At 35.3% G+C, this 16,126-nt stretch overlaps 2 protein-coding genes across 10 annotated transcripts in view; both read left to right on the top strand.

The window, feature by feature from the left end:
• The window catches only part of LOC131691481 (zinc finger protein 208-like), a 58,390-nt gene that overhangs the window by 31,601 nt on the left and 10,663 nt on the right, over positions 1-16,126 (top strand). The window contains exon 4 of one of the 6 annotated variants that reach the window (XR_009305784.1): positions 6,058-6,773. The exons of the other annotated variants lie outside the window; for them this stretch is intronic. The gene's annotated coding sequence lies outside the window, so the exon portion shown is untranslated. Of the gene's footprint in view, positions 1-6,057; positions 6,774-16,126 lie in introns of those variants that run through there. 6 annotated transcript variants of the gene reach the window in all.
• LOC131691487 (zinc finger protein 728-like) lies at positions 7,359-13,457 on the top strand. Of its 4 annotated transcripts, XM_058977920.1 has the most exons (3): positions 8,786-9,137; positions 9,196-9,429; positions 9,646-13,457. In XM_058977920.1, the coding sequence occupies exon 3, from the start codon at positions 9,698-9,700 to the stop codon at positions 11,084-11,086; it is 1,389 nt and encodes a 462-aa protein (XP_058833903.1). In that variant the 5' UTR covers positions 8,786-9,137; positions 9,196-9,429; positions 9,646-9,697; the 3' UTR covers positions 11,087-13,457. The 4 variants fall into 4 exon arrangements, with proteins under 4 accessions (XP_058833901.1, XP_058833904.1, XP_058833903.1 ...); XM_058977918.1 differs by lacking the exons at positions 8,786-9,137; positions 9,196-9,429 and adding an exon at positions 7,359-7,523; XM_058977921.1 differs by lacking the exons at positions 8,786-9,137; positions 9,196-9,429 and adding an exon at positions 8,573-8,778.

The raw sequence follows: 16,126 nt of genomic DNA on the forward strand, positions 1-16,126 counted from the left end.
TAAGAAAGCAATGTCGTAGAATCCAAATTTTTAGGTTAATTTGTTGCGTTTCAAAGCCCTCATTCGCATGTATGAAAAAATCCTTAGGTTTATATTTGTAAGTATCGCCCTTTTCACAAAAAAGCCGCACTTTTAAAGTGTGAGTGATCAAACTGCTACTGAAAACTGCGACCTTTCAAAACACATGTATTTCATGTGAAAGAGATGATACTCGCATAGACAGGCCGGTCGAACCAATCAGTCTATGAGAAGATTTGATTAGAAGAATGTTACGTGCGCAGTGCGGCTCGAGTCCAGTTTTTGGCGTCACAAGCAATATGTATAATAAAATGAAGATTGAATTCAATAATAACTATATTAACCGAGATACTAGTTTATTTACTTTTTCAAGTAAAGTATCACTCCTTTATTAGCAATAGGTATCTTTAATTTGGAAAAAATATGTCAGTTTTTCATATATATTGATAGCAGGTGGCATCATTTTTAAATATTTTCTGATTTTTAAATTAAAAGAAAATTAGATTCAGCGAACAAACTGATAGCTGTCCTACCAATTTGTAACATGAGAACGCACTTGAGTCAAAATCTGCCAAGTGTGCAAACAATTTTTCGTCGGTCGAACTTTTTCTGTAAAAAATTTTTATGGGTTCAGAACGGTGAATGATAAATACAATTTGAATAGTTTTTCGAAATTCGAATTATTTTCAGAATCATGGCTATTTACTTTTTTTTAAATGAGTTTGGATTTTATTTAATATCTCACGATTGGTAGCATCGATGCTATATTCACCGGTTAAAAGTGATGAGTTGTTCTCCCAATTAGAATTTTGTATAATGAGAAAAAAAATTTACCGCAAAAGTTATTGAAATAACAGTTACTTCTCAATCGATTTTCAATGTCATTTCGGCCTAATATTGTTGTATATTTCATATTAAACCAAATGCAAAAATAAAAACATGAAAACTTCCAACAGGACAAAAGTTATTCGTGTTTTTTATATTGTCGCGCAACGATAGCCATGCGAATCACGGCGTTCGTACCAGCCGCGCGCTTTGCGTGCGTGTTGCAACATGTTTTGGTTGGCAGCGATTCTAGCGCGTTTCGGTTTATTTCGGTATTGACGAAAAAACGGTACTGACGACGGCAAAACAGTATATGTTAATTGCATGGAATGAAGCAATATTTATCAAGCAATAATTTTAAACATTTTCTGAAAATCATTTAATGTATATCTCATGTAACGAGAATAAGTGTACAGTACAAAGGGAACTCTTGTCGGTCTCTTATAAAATACACGTGTGTTATCAAGAATGTTGTTTTCGTGAGAGTTAATTGGAATGTTATAAAATATATTATTATGATTAGATGATTTCACTTAACTGAAGAACGACAAGTTCTTCAAATCCTCTACATATGGAATGGCAAAATCTGTGAAACACTCAACCTTAGCATTGTTAAACACTTGCATATAAGCTAATAGATTCAATAAAACTAACATATACATTATACAGAAATATGTATAAAAATCAATCGAATTTAATCAACCAAACAGAATATGTCTCACACACGGCTCATACCGAAATAAAACGAAAATACCACAATTGCTACCCTTTCAGACAGTTTGACACACGCTCGAAGAGGAACGGGCTGCTGGATAGGCGCGGCGCTAGATGCGCGTTAATAATGAAACGCCAATAACTTTTGCCGTGTTGGAAACTTTCATGTTTTTATTTATTTTTGCGTAGGATTTGTTATCAAATATACAACAACATTAGGCCGAAATAACATTGAAAATCTATTGAGAAGCCACTGTTATTTCAACTTATTTAAAAAAAATATTAATAACTTTTTTCACGCCATATAAAATTTTAATTGGGAGAATAACTCATCATTTTTAACTGTTGAAATGAGAAGGATTGATGCTACCAATCGTGAGAAATAATATAAAATCCAAACTCATGTTAAAAAACGTAAATAGCCAAAACTCTGCAAATAACGCGAATTTCGAAAAACTGTTCAATTTGTATTTATTATTTACCGTTGCGAACCCACAAAAAAATTTACAGAAAAAGCTCGACCGACGAAAATTGTTTGCACACTTGGCAGATTTTGACTCACATGAAAGTGATGTTTAATTACATGTGGTTTTATCGTGTCGATTATTTTCAGTGTATTTTAACCCGTCTACACTCAAAAAAATTATCACTTATTAATCACATGCAAAAACATATAAATATTTTCCATAATACTTTTCACGTAAATATTACATGTTTCACACATAGAAAACTTTGTTGTCAATCTAATTAAAATCAGTGTCGACTGCATGTATATTTCAAGTGAAGCTCATTTCCCTTCCATAGGAATTTCACATACTTTCCAGAATAAATCCATTCGATTTTCATGTGATTAGTAGCTGCATTTAAAATAGCATTCCAATGCTTTTCTTGTGTGTTTAAAAAGAGTGGAAAACGGTGAATAAAGACATAGGCATTGAATTTTTTATGTAAGGCATCTTATATTTACGTTATTTGCTTATAATTTATAGCATAACTATCTCCAATTAGAGCCGGATGCATGGTAATCCTTTGTACTGAGAAAATCAGCAAACTTAGTCGCTGTTTCCGTTGGTTCCTATAACGCTTACAGTTTGTTTTCATTTCCGCATTCTGAAATATAAATTCATTTTATTGGTATTGCTCCTTATGTACATAATCGATTAAATTTACTTTTACATACCTACAGAAAAGTGTTCGAGTATCGCCGGTAGTAAATCATTTGCCTAGTACGTGAAACCATATTGATAGTGACGTTGCGATACTTTCGATACTAGTACGGAAACGATACTTCTGTTTCCGATATTCGATTTATTGGTATCGTTACTACAGGCACGATACTTTACCGATATCGATACAATGTTCATGACATCGAAGCAACCAACAGGTTGAAGGATTTGATTCGGAGTTCTGAACGATTTTGGAATGATTTCTGCAAACACCGATTCAGACTCAACCGTTTCGGAATCGGTTGTTGAATTTGAGTTAGTGAAACATTTGGAGCACCGATCGCATTTGACGAAAAAACAAGTAGATGATGGATGGTCAATCGTTTGCACACATTGCCGAATCGTCGACTCGACCCAACATCAAACTAATCGGACCGAAGTTTATTTGTCAGATGGATTTTCCTTTTCGCAAGAGCAGAGCAAAACATTTGCTGACAAAACCCACTGTTGAATACATTGTAACAGTTAAGAATCGAATAGCGATACCTCCAAGTATCGATACCTCGACTACGATGATAACGAAAGTATCAGTACTTGTCTTCGATACCAGTATCGATTCTAAGTATCGATGTATTTTAATTTTGTAACATCCCTACACTCAAAAAAAAGTAAACGTTATGCCTATTGATTTTACACATAGATTTTTGCAATTAACGGAGGCATATAGACACTATTTACTGGCACATAAACCTAATGTGTGTATTTACAAGAAATATTAATCTTACATTCACATTTCATAACTATTAGGCACATAAAACCCCATTCTATAACAATATGCACATATAACTTATGTGTGTGCATACATAGGTTATACAGTTGACACATAAAAGGTATGTGTGCGCGTGATAACAATAGCATTTCTTCTTCATATGAATTTTAAGCGGTTTGAAGCAAATAGAATTAACGTTTGGATTTTTCTCAGTGTACATATTGAAACTAAACATTTTTCACATCGTATATTCACGTAATATTCATGTTCTTTACACATAACACTTAAGTATGTGACAATCACATAGAATATATGTTTGGTAAACTTGAAAATCATTAGTAGCGTATTTGAAATTCATTAATATTGGTATGAATAATAAATGCTGCACATGAATCTAATGTGATTGATTATTTATCATATTTACGTGCTTTTTCACTTGAAATTTATATGATTTTTTGGTTCAGTGTAGTCGCCTTTTCTTTTACACTGAACAAAAGTTGTTGCAATATAGCGTATGATTTGTCATATGAATAACCCAAAAGCTCAACGTTGACGATTTCGAAAGGCGATCATTCGAAAAAATAATGACTTGAAAATCGAATGACATCATGTCTGTATTGGAATGAAGAGGTTCGTGTTTTTCAAATGAGTAACAAAACGTCAAATGAATTGCTTGCATTCGAAAACGGTAAACGATGATGCCTATGATTATCATCTCAAGAACCAGCAGTGTATCATTCGTGTTTCATCATTTTTTAGTATTTGGGCTGAATCAAATGAGAATACATATAATTTTCACTGGAACGCCTAATGATTTTCATACAGCTGTCAGAAATATGAAAAATTAATAATCAAACAAAATAAAATGGCGATCAACTACTGATGCATCTGCTTATGTGAGAATTTACTAACATATAAATATTTTATTAAAAATGTAAAATAACAATCTTTCGAAACATAAAAGCGGTCACCTTTTTTATTTGTACAATGTGGACGTCAACAAACTGCTTGATATTTATTGAGTAAACAACGAACGTCAATATTAGCATTCTGGTAAGTTATTATTATTTTTAATGAAAATCAAATATTTTCAATTTTAATTCTATCAGCTGCGACGCTAATGAAACTACTAGAATGCAGAAAAAATAATCTGGAACCACAAGAGAAGGCGTCCTTGGAGCCAACACCAAAATCCAGCCCATTCCCCATCGGTTGCCCTAACAGCGAAGACGAATTTATGTACATATCCGGTAATTTTATGAAACAATAACCAGCTGTTATTTCCCACTCTTCATAATCATCTTCCTGTCTATCCTGATGGATTTTAGGCAAGTTAGAGCAAGTCTACATCGATGTAACATCCGTAAGTTATTGGAGAGACTAGTACCGCCAACTTAGGCAAAAACGAACGCACAGGCGTGGTTAGCCTACGGCATACTTTCCCACCAAGCAGGGTATCCACGGTACCAGCAAATGATCACGTGTAATCCTGTGGGGCGATAAAATTTACGGCAAGAAACATTTCTTGGTACACAAAAGTCTTTTCAAATTCGAAGTATTCCGACTAATATCCTTGAATTATTATTTTCAGTTTCATGGAGAACAAATAAAATCTGTGTTAGAATCCAATTTAAGCATTAACAGCGTACACGTGTCACTATTGATGAGTCATTGGTTCGAACGGAAACTAACTGACGAAAGTGACGGTAGTTTATCGATCTCCTTCGAAGTCGTATACCAACATAAAGGCTGCCACCATTGAAGCTCTCAATTTTAGTGAATGTGATGACGATGATAGAAAAACCTTCGTTTTCGATTGATGAAAGATGGTTATGGTAAGGTTTTGCATTATCAGTGGAGTTCACTGAAAATCTTTACGGAACACCGGAAGCTTCTGAAATCTTCCAAGTAGCCCTGATGGCTGGATGTTGGCTGGAAGTAACGAGATGACGTGACGGTAACCGTAAAAAGCATGCAAGTAGCACATCAAAGAGCAACAACACTTCGAGTTCTCCAATCGGACATTTTGATTTGCACATGAAACCAGATCTGGTTGGAAAACCCGATAGCTCGTCATCACCGTAGTTCCCAAACTTAGTAGACTGCGCAACGCAGCGACTTGACTGAGTTCGGTTAAAATTGCAGTTTCTGTGAGTTGACTCATTTCAATCAAAGAGAAGTGCCAAGATGCAGTGGAATGCAATTGCGGTTCTAATCTTGGTACCCTTACTACTAAAAATACGATATTCGAAAAGTGAAACTAACGACAAAATTCCAGCAGATGAATTCATTCGATTAACACTGCTATACGAAACGATTTGTAAAACGCTGTTACATCAAATCGAGTACAAACCGTTTATCATAGTGAAGCGTCCCCGCACGCTGCTGTGAATCGTAAAGAGCATGATAGTGGACGTACCCGATTGAGTTTTTTCTATTTATGCAGTCTCTAGGGTAGCAGAATACGAGCATTATATTAAGTGGGACGACAAACGCTTCTTGTGTATTTAAAGTCCCTACATTATATAACTAGTAGTTCGACTCACAACTTTCATTTATTTTCAGTCAAATTGAGAAAAAATGCAAAACCAGAGTTGTGATCTCATTCCACTTCAAATTCAGGACTTTGAAAAGCAACAGGCATTAACAATGCCTGTCCCAGCTGGATACCAGATTGCAAAGATCTGCGGAATAGTGAAAGGAGAGATGGAAGAATCTGGCTGAAATGAAATGTTGACGATAGTTTACGGTCTTAATTTTCAGATGAATAACGTCAGTACGTTCAAGGATTCAACTAGAAACGATGAAATTACCCACTATGTATAAAGAGTTTGGTCAAACGGCTGCAGAACGCAGAAATTTATTTCCATGGATATCAAACGGGAGATGGATTTTGATTTTTCCAAAGGCTTCAACTTTAAAGCAAGATTTACACTTCGAGAAACTCGATCTCTTGATCTAAATTAAAGAAACCGTCACGGATTAAAATAAATAATCCCCAAGCCACGATATCGCAGAGAACGAACGTGTTGTTGAACGGCACACCGAAGCAAAGCAGCACCTTAATTTTGTTTTGATAACTTCACTGCACTGCAAAAAAGGGTAGAGCTAGGGGCAGAGTATATATTTCATCAGCAGTGTGATGTTTATTATCTAATACTATTATAGATATAGATAAATATAGATATTTTAGATTTAGATTAGATTTGACTGATTATAAAGTTCCATTTGTAATGTACCACATGGCAGGAATATATAAACATAGGTTTCCTAATTTCCTCTGTGACTAAAATAAAGTAAAATAAAATGTTTCGATGAGAATCATTTCAATCAGTAATCAGTATCAATCAGTAACAAAATCCTTGATTTGAACTGATGGTCTACTCAAAAACCAAAAAATATTGTCTTATTTTTCGATCAACTTACATTCAACTTTTTGATGGCTCGAATGCGATTGAAGAATGGAAATAGTTCAATTGTCCTATTAGTACCATACACTAAATATAAGAATATCTGTTCAAACTCGACATTTTGTTTATTGAAAAACTAGTGATTGCATTTCGAATCTGTACAATAACTCTTTTAAAATTCAAAACTTTTGCTTCTACTTTTTGTATGACTATCATAAGATGCTTGCATACATGGACGAATTGTAGTCGCAACAAAAATCAAATGGCAATCATCCAAAATACATCTGCCAAATGTTAAAGGGCCGGTTCATAAAGAATATCATTCGAATTCACTCGTCCGTTTTGGTACAGTGTACTGGGCGGTGATGATATCTGAAATTGGGTAATTCTTCTACCAATTATTGAGTACTTTTTTAACCGTGCACATTGACTTATGACAAAACGACAACAAATTAGTTCACGAGTGCACCTATTTCACAAGCAATTTGAATTTATTTTACGATTGAAAATTTCAGTTTCATGGAGCTCGTGAATGGACTTTCGACCCCAATTAAGATGGAGAAGGAAACAACCGAAAGAAAACAACGGTACTGAACGTGTGGCAACGATTTTACTAAATGGGTATGATGCGTTTTTATTTACCAAGGCTTGCGTTGAGCATCAACAAACATTATTATTATTATTATTGCCCTGTGTTGCCAGTGCCGAACTGAACGCCATAAATATTAAATTCTCGACAAACATATGATTACGGCCTAAAAGCCAACTGTCAAAATCCACTTTGAATGGAATTTCCGGATAAACCGTTACACGCCAATCACAAATGTTGGTAGTAAATGAAAGAAAAGTTTTCTCTTTCATAAACTGTTGTGAACTGTGTTCGACTAGTAACGGTTTGTCCCGAATTTCCATTCAAAGTGGATTTGGACAGTTGGCTTTTAGGCCGTAATCATATGTTTGTCGAGAATTGTTCTTCCAAAAGTCCGATAAGTCGATATAAAATGACATACTGTGAGCCGTGTTTACTAACTGCCATTGAACTGTGAAGCAAAGTTTGCAAACACGGTTCACAGTAAAAGTCAGTTTATGTCGGATTGGTAGTCGATTTCTTCAGTGTGCACAGGCTTAACTAGTCATAGCACGTATATCTGCGGGTACACAAATTATGAGCCCCACTGACAGTTCAGATTGTTCTGCTCGTTCTGCTGCAAGCACGATCCGCACAAAATAGAAACGATACGACATGACTCGATCTTTAGATATTATCTAGAGCTTTTTTTCATTACATCATATCTAACGTAAATGTCAAACGGAGAAAATCGCGTGCAAAAATTTCCTTGCAATTTTCAAATTTATTTAACAAATAAAGCACACAGAAGGCTATTAATTCTACTATCACCTCTGCATTTACTCATTGCAGGATCGTATAAGCATATTACATGTTTTTCGCGAAGATAATAGGGAGATAATTGATAACTATTATTTTATTACATTTTGCCGATCACTTTTGCTATTATGCTCTTTTAGATGGTTTTGTAGATGGTACATTTTACTGTGACGTTTTGAGAGACGGGCTTGTAGTTGCGATATATTTCATGTGCTGTATTGCAACCGAGAGTGTAGATATGTGGTTTGACATCGGAAAAACATGCTAACTACAGTCGACTTGGAGAAACATCACAACGCAAAACATCACATCTACAAAATATTAGCAAAGACTTGGTATATTTTATGTGATATTTTGACTTAAAATTAAATTAACATATAAAGAGTTATCATTTTTCTCTATTTTTTGTGGACGATAGAGTCAATGCTTAGCTTTTATTTGGCATAATAAACTTAGTTTGTTTACATTTGTTAGATATTTGAATAAACGGTATAGATTTGTCATCGAGCTAAAATATTGGACAATAAATTGAAGGAATATGTTATTTTCTGCATTGTTGATGAATGATAAACACTTAAACCATGGTTCCTCAATAATAAAACAAATTCAAGCATCGAAACGTGTTTTATGGAACCAATTTTGTTGATTGTAAATCAACATTAACATGACGTTTTAGACCTTTGCTTGAAAAGCTCGACAGCGTAGCAGATACCTGAGTCAATAGGCGAATAATGCACCAAACATACCTTATTGAGTGAACCAGTTGAACAACGCAAATAAGCACTACTAGTGCTCTATTTGGAGGGGATAAGTATTGCACATCCAGCGAAATTTATTTCAAGTAGCCAGTATTTTAAATCATGATTATACTGTATAATGTGGAGTATATTTATTATTACAAACTAGTTTCAGAATTAATTCGCCTATTGGAGTAGATATGCACATAATTTGCAAAACAAATCCATCGATCACCATAGAGTGGAATGCCAACATATAATTCTAGAGAAGAAGTTCTAAGTAACATTGAATGATACTAATGCTCTTTATACCGCCACAATATTTATTTTAAAAATGTACTTTTTCACTGAATTTATCCCCCCCCCCCCGGCCACTCAAGGACTGGATATACAGAGATTTAAGGTGTTTATTGATATCGACAACACAAGTCTGATGGATAAAACTAGGTTTGTTCCAGAACTCGCTTCATGTTCCACAGCAAAAAATTTACTCCTGTTTACGTCCAGAAAAAAGAGAACTGAATACAGAAGTGACTTTCTCTCTGTATGCTCCGGAGTGCTTCTGGAACAAACCTATTGTTTCATGCAAGTGAATGTTCATTTTTTTACATTATTTTAGCATTGGTACTATCAGCGATCGTTCAATATTATCGGATTCACATTGGGAGTTCATGGATCAGATAAACATGTCTTTGAAGCAACGGAAGCGATCCAAAAGTGATGTATGTGCACAAGAATCCCTTCGGAATCGTCTCCTGGGGCGACCTATGTTAACCGATAGTGTTGAGTGGCCGTACAAATGCGAGCTATGTGGCAAAGGATTCGTTCGGAAGTTTCTGCTGGAGCAACACATGTTTACTCACGCTGGCGAGCGGCCTTACAAATGTGATATTTGTGGAAAATCATTTAGTGCGGAGAGTAGTTTGAACAGACACAGTAAAATTCACAGTGATGAACGACCGCATAAATGCGAGGTATGTGACAAACGATTTCTTCAAAAGTGTCTGCTTGAACAACATATGTTAACTCACACTGGCGAGGTGCCGTACAAATGCGAGGTATGTGGTAAAGGATTCGTTCGGAAGTTTCTGCTTGAGCGACATATGATAACTCACACTGGCGAGCGGTCGTACAAATGCGAAATATGTGGTAAAGGATTCGTTCAGAAGTTTTGGCTTGAGCGACATATGTTAACTCACACTGGTGAGCGGCCTTACAAATGTGATATTTGTGGAAAATCATTTTATGCGGAGGGTATTTTGAATAGGCACAGAAAAATTCACAGTGATGAACGACCGCATAAATGCGAGGTATGTGACAAAGGATTTCTTCTAAAGTATATGCTTGAGTCACATGTGGCAACTCACACTGGCGAGCGGCCGTACAAATGCGAGATATGTGGTAAAGGATTCTTTCGGAAGCTTCAGCTTGAGCAACATATGTTTACTCACACTGGCGAGCGGCCGTACAAATGTGATATTTGTGGAAAATCATTTAATGCGGAGAGTAGTTTGAACAGACACAGAAAAATTCACAGTGATGAACGACCGCATAAATGCGAGGTATGTGACAAAGGATTTCTTTTTAAGTATCTGCTTGAGCAGCATATGTTAACTCACACTGGCGAGCGGCCGTACAAATGTGATATGTGTGGAAAATCATTTTATGAGTTGGATATTTTGAACAGGCACAGAAAAATTCACAGTGATGAACGACCGCATAAATGCGAGGTATGTGACAAAGGATTTCTTCAAAAGTATCTGCTTGAGTCTCATGTGGCAACTCACACTGGCGAGCGGCCGTATAAATGTGATATATGTGACAAATTATTTGCCCATCAGAGTTCCTTAACTTTGCACAGAAAGATACACAATAATGAACGGCCGCATAAATGCGACATATGCGGCAAAGGATTCTTTCAGAAGTGCTTGCTTGAGCAACATGTGGTAGCTCACACTGGTGAGCGGCCGTACAAATGTCATATATGTGACAAATCATTTGCCCGTCAGGGTATCTTAACTGTGCACAGCAAGGGGCACAGTAAAGAAACGACCGCATAAATGCGAGATATGTGGCAAAGAATTCCTTCACAAGCATCACCTCACGCAGAAAAAATTAGCATATTTAAACCAAAAATATGATATTGAATCCAATCATTTATTGTTTATCACTTTAACAAACAAACTTATTGGTTTGAAAATATTTTTTTATTAGAACAACAACAAATTTTTGCTTTCAATAAATACATTTTTAGTATCAATAATTTTCTTTTAATTTCAATAAAATAATTATCGAAAAACGGAACGATAATTTTGTTTTATTGAAACAATAAATAAATTGTATTGAATTCAATAAATAATTTTATTGTCTCCCGACCAATAATTTAATTTATTGAATTTAATGCATAATTTTATTGAACCTACAAATCTTTTTTCTGCATGCTGAAGCAACATGTGTTAACTCACACTGGCGAGCGGCCGTACAAATGTGATATATGATCGGTGTTAAGTCAGACCGGACTAAGTGACAAAATATTGATTTCGAGAAAAACGAGTTTAAAGTTTGAATCGCAGCATCCTTTACATTATGATTGGAAATTAATTTTTGCCATAATTCTTGTTTATTGTTACATATTTCAAATCTGGCAAGAGTCGAATGTAGATGACGAAATTCTTTATCCAATGCTATAGTATTCTTATTTTTTGATGTTTTGCGACTTAGTCCGGTCTGACTTAACACCGACCATATGTGACGAATCATTTACCCAGCAGAGTACCTTAATTTTGCACAGAAAGATGCACAATAATGAACGACCGCATAAATGCGAGATATGTGGCGAAGGATTGATTCAGAGGAATCAGCAGAAGCGACACACTCACAACTGGCGAGCAGCCGAGATGGAAAAGTATATCAAAAACAAGGAAAATTATTAGTATTTTTACTTGGTTTATATAAAAATCCAGCTAACAAGTTTTCTATTGCGATTAGAGCTATGTTCACCTGTTAAAACATGTTAAGATGCGTGTAAGGAACAACCCTTGATGATATGTGAGCATGTACGGTCTATGAAATCAGAATGTAAATGATCTTCCTGTGAAAACATAGCAAAAACACGATTTTTGATTGGAGACACCTCTAAATCATGTCCAAATTAAGGCATTTTTGGAGAAAGTTTTTAAATTCACACTTAGAACAAAAATCTGAGCTGACCCATTTATATTTCAAAACTTTTTCAAAATTTGTAGAGGTCTAATAACTATTTATCTATTTAAGTAGATTCTTTTTAGATACTTTTTATATCATTGGACTTACGAATTAAAAATATCGTGGACTGATTTTCCTATATCCCTGAAACTATAGTAAAAGTCAAAATGTAAAGTGAGTGCAAAAAACTACTGATTTCACTACAAAGCAAAAATAACTTGCAACGAGCTCTATCGACTTTCAGCAATCTTGCAAAACCTTTGGAACTTGACAAGATTACCTAGATTAAGTATTATATTTGAACATTTGAGGGTTTTATTTCGGAATTCATGGGTTTTTGGACAATGTAAAATATAGTTAAAAATAGTTTTCAAATTTCCGGAACACAATCATTCCATAGATTAACTATGGAATGATTGTGTTCCGGAAATTTGCTTTACACGTGTATAACGATTTTTTTAAAACTTTTTTTTCCATTTTATTGTATTCGAATTCCGAAAAAGCTGATAGTGTGTTTTTGAATCTGGCTTAGAAATCATGGTAGGAGTTAACCCATTCATGCCCATGTTGTTTGTGGACAACAACGTTTTTATACAGTTATAACTTTCGATTGAGGCAACATTTCCTCACAAAAACAAGTAAGACTTACAAATGTGGCTATTACCTTTTATTTGAGTACTAACAGTTACAAGGATCAGCTCTAGATCTGAAGTTATTGCAATTAGTCTGATTGGATTCCAATGGAGCAGTGCTGCCAGAGACAGTTTACGTTGACGATGAAAAATGAATTTTTCATATATCTTCGTTATGTTGCAATATTATTGAAAACCGATAAAACTTATCGATTTAGAGTGTCTTTGGCTACGTTTTCCACGCAAGTGGACTATTGTAAATATTCTAAGAGAATTGTATTGAGCATTGGAATGTAAAAATTGAGCAGCTTACAGCACTGCGAAGGAAACAACTATCTTTATGAAAAATGACTTTTCGTGTTTCTTGACCTCACCGATTTCAAGGAAAAATAGTTTTGGAATCCTACATGCACTAGAAAAAAATTGGGCATGAAAGGGTTAACACTATCTGGAAGTGATTTACTGCTTTGTAATATTTTAAAAATAAGTTTAATGTTCTGATGACCTCAAAATGAAAACTATATTATTATCAAACGGTATTCATTTTCTACGAAAGAAAGATGTGTTAAATTTTATCTAAAGAAACGAAATGCCTTGCGAAAAATAAAAAGAATAAAGTTATAAAAATGTTTTACTTATTTCTCTTCATGCTTCGTCTGGATTTTTGATACTAAAATAAATAATGCCGAAATATGACTTTTTTAAAACTCCCTGGATTTTTATTGAAGTGGAATTTCTAACTAAAGATGACGCTCGGTATAAATACTTTGAACGCGAGGGTCTGCAATGTCTGATTTTTTTTCTTCTACGTGGTGAATGGACAGGTTGAAACGAATGTTGCACCCAGCTTGTAAGCTAATCATAGATTTCTTTATTCACAGCTGCTGTGACTGGAGGTGTATGGTGAACTACCATGCGGTTTAATCGTTTCCATGCATGTGGGATTTATACATAATTTTTTATTTTCAAAAGATTATGTCTCCAAAACCTCTAGATCTGACTTAAAAATATATTTGGGTTTGTTGTGTAGAATTGAGTGATCCTTGAAATAAAAATATTAAAGTATGAAGTATTTAAGGCCCCTCGCAGTGAAAATCAAGAAAAACCATTTAATACGTATTTTGCTCGTACAAAACTCAATATTTTGACATTGAAAATGTCTTACTGCACTATCTGGTGTCATTCTAAAATCTAAAATCAAACGATGACACGTTTTTGCGTCACTATTTTGAACGCTAATAACTTAGTTATTTATGAACGGATTTCCATCTGGCTATCACCAAACAATTCGGAATTAACTGAAATTATGTTTAATTGCTATAGTGTTTTTGTATTTCAACAGCACACTATTGAAAAACAAACAAAAATGAATAAATCTCGGAAATCATGAAAACTCCCAAGCATCAGTCAATCTATCCCCGGCAGAGCCGTCAATAGGGAGCACCTTAGTGACTCAAACGAACACGAAAAGTTATAAATAAATGTGCTGCGTGCCTGTTTGAATCAGTTGTTGCTCTTTTACCATACAAGTAACATCGTGCCTATAGCGTCTCGTACGACAGATTTGAGCACCCAGCACACTACGATTCTATGAATGACGTCATCCTCGACTATTTAAAGATTATTAAAGAGCGAGTTCATTCTCCCATCGAACGTTGGGCCGTAAAGAACAGCAGTAACAGTCAGGCATGTTGATAATGCACTGCGATGAGTGCTGTATTTGATCACTGCTACCGCTGGAGGTGGGGACGTCGACAGGTCTAGGCATCCAGCGGTCAAGCGCTCGTGATGTCTCCTTTCCATGGCTCTGATTGGCTGTATTGATTTTACCGACGACGTCATCCTCGGATATATAACTTTCAGCATTGCTCGGGCGAGCTCATTCTCTGGTCGAACGTCAGAGCGGAGACGATAGCAGTAGCTTCACACCACAACTTGAGCGTTATGACACTCAGTGCTAGTTGGGAGCATACCGTTGCGATGAATCTAGTACCGCATTGCTTTTTGCGACACTAGAATTTATAAACTGACGAAAAAAAATAAATCGACGGTTCTTAAATTTGGAAAGCCGATGTTTTGAGCTTCGTGAAACACCTTGATGCTCGGTGTATTTACACAGGCACACTCTTGCTCATTTCGATTTATTTAGGTACTCGTTTCGCACAAAAGATTAAAATTTGTGCGTATCTAAAATGTTGAGCCCTAGTTAGCTCGACCCATATCGTAACCCTACACATTGAGGCCGTACATAAATGACGCAGCTTTTTTGTCGGCGAATTTCGACCCCTCCCTCCCCCTCGTAGCATTTTGTCACAATATTCCCCCTCGTAACACATCGTCACAAATTTGCTATATCCCTCTACGTCATTTATACATGGCCCCTGGCACCGTACTGGCTGTTGTTTAAAACGGCATGCATTGATCGAAATGGTAAAGCGAAAATCGAGGCTTGACTAAAACATTCGCTAATTTTAAGTCGTTTAAATAAAATGAAAGAAATATATTGTAATTTAGCTCAAAGTTGAACCTTATCGAATCAACAAAAGTAGATTCCAAAGCAATTGTGTAAATACGCAATAAATAAATATTTAAATATTGTCTATCCCGAGATAAACTAGCGTTTCGTCGATTTTGTAACCCTTGGTTCCAGTTTGTGGTCTTGATGACTTTGCCACAAGAACAGTTTCACCCCTTTTATCCCATGTATGCCAAACGAGTGTAAGGGACTCACCCAGACCTACACGCTCATTCAAAACTACCCAAAATTTGAGTTCGGAGCACTCAATTTCAAAAGTAATAGCAATATGTCAAAAAATGAGTTTTAATTTGAGTAGAACTAACTCATTTCTTGAGTAATCATAAAATTTTCAAAGTTCTGAGTGAAAAAAATACTCTCAAAAAAGTGTACGGAATTAGGTGTTGATTTAAATTTTAAAAAGAGCCTGAAGTTAAAGCCGATGATCGTTCATAAAACTAGAAGGTAAGTTTTATTGAGTTTTGCTTGCTTTCAAATCTTACTTCCAGTTGTGTTTTTGTAGTTTCGGCAATTTATACAAGATGCCGATCGGCATGAAATATATGTAGAGAACGACCCTTGAATTAAGTTCCCGAACATCGCAAACACCTGGACAACGGTCTGGAGGATCAGGTAAATGATATTTGAAATGCCAATGAATATCTTTGTAGTTTTATTAAAAATGCGGAATGATTATTTTCTGTATTTCCCTCTTGAGTAAAATGTACTCAAATTTGACATTTTTATCC

Source organism: Topomyia yanbarensis, chromosome 3 (assembly GCF_030247195.1).
Source record: "Topomyia yanbarensis strain Yona2022 chromosome 3, ASM3024719v1, whole genome shotgun sequence".
Lineage (NCBI taxonomy): Eukaryota > Metazoa > Arthropoda > Insecta > Diptera > Culicidae > Topomyia > Topomyia yanbarensis.

What these genes read in the sequence shown, in the direction of transcription:
- LOC131691487 (XM_058977918.1), top strand. Translation starts at nt 7,435, where the DNA reads ATGGACTTTCGACCCCAATTAAGATGGAGAAGGAAACAACCGAAAGAA. An exon ending in GCAACGATTTTACTAAATGG is followed by an intron (nt 7,524 to 9,645) that starts GTATGATGCGTT and finishes ACATTATTTTAG; the next exon opens with CATTGGTACTATCAGCGATC.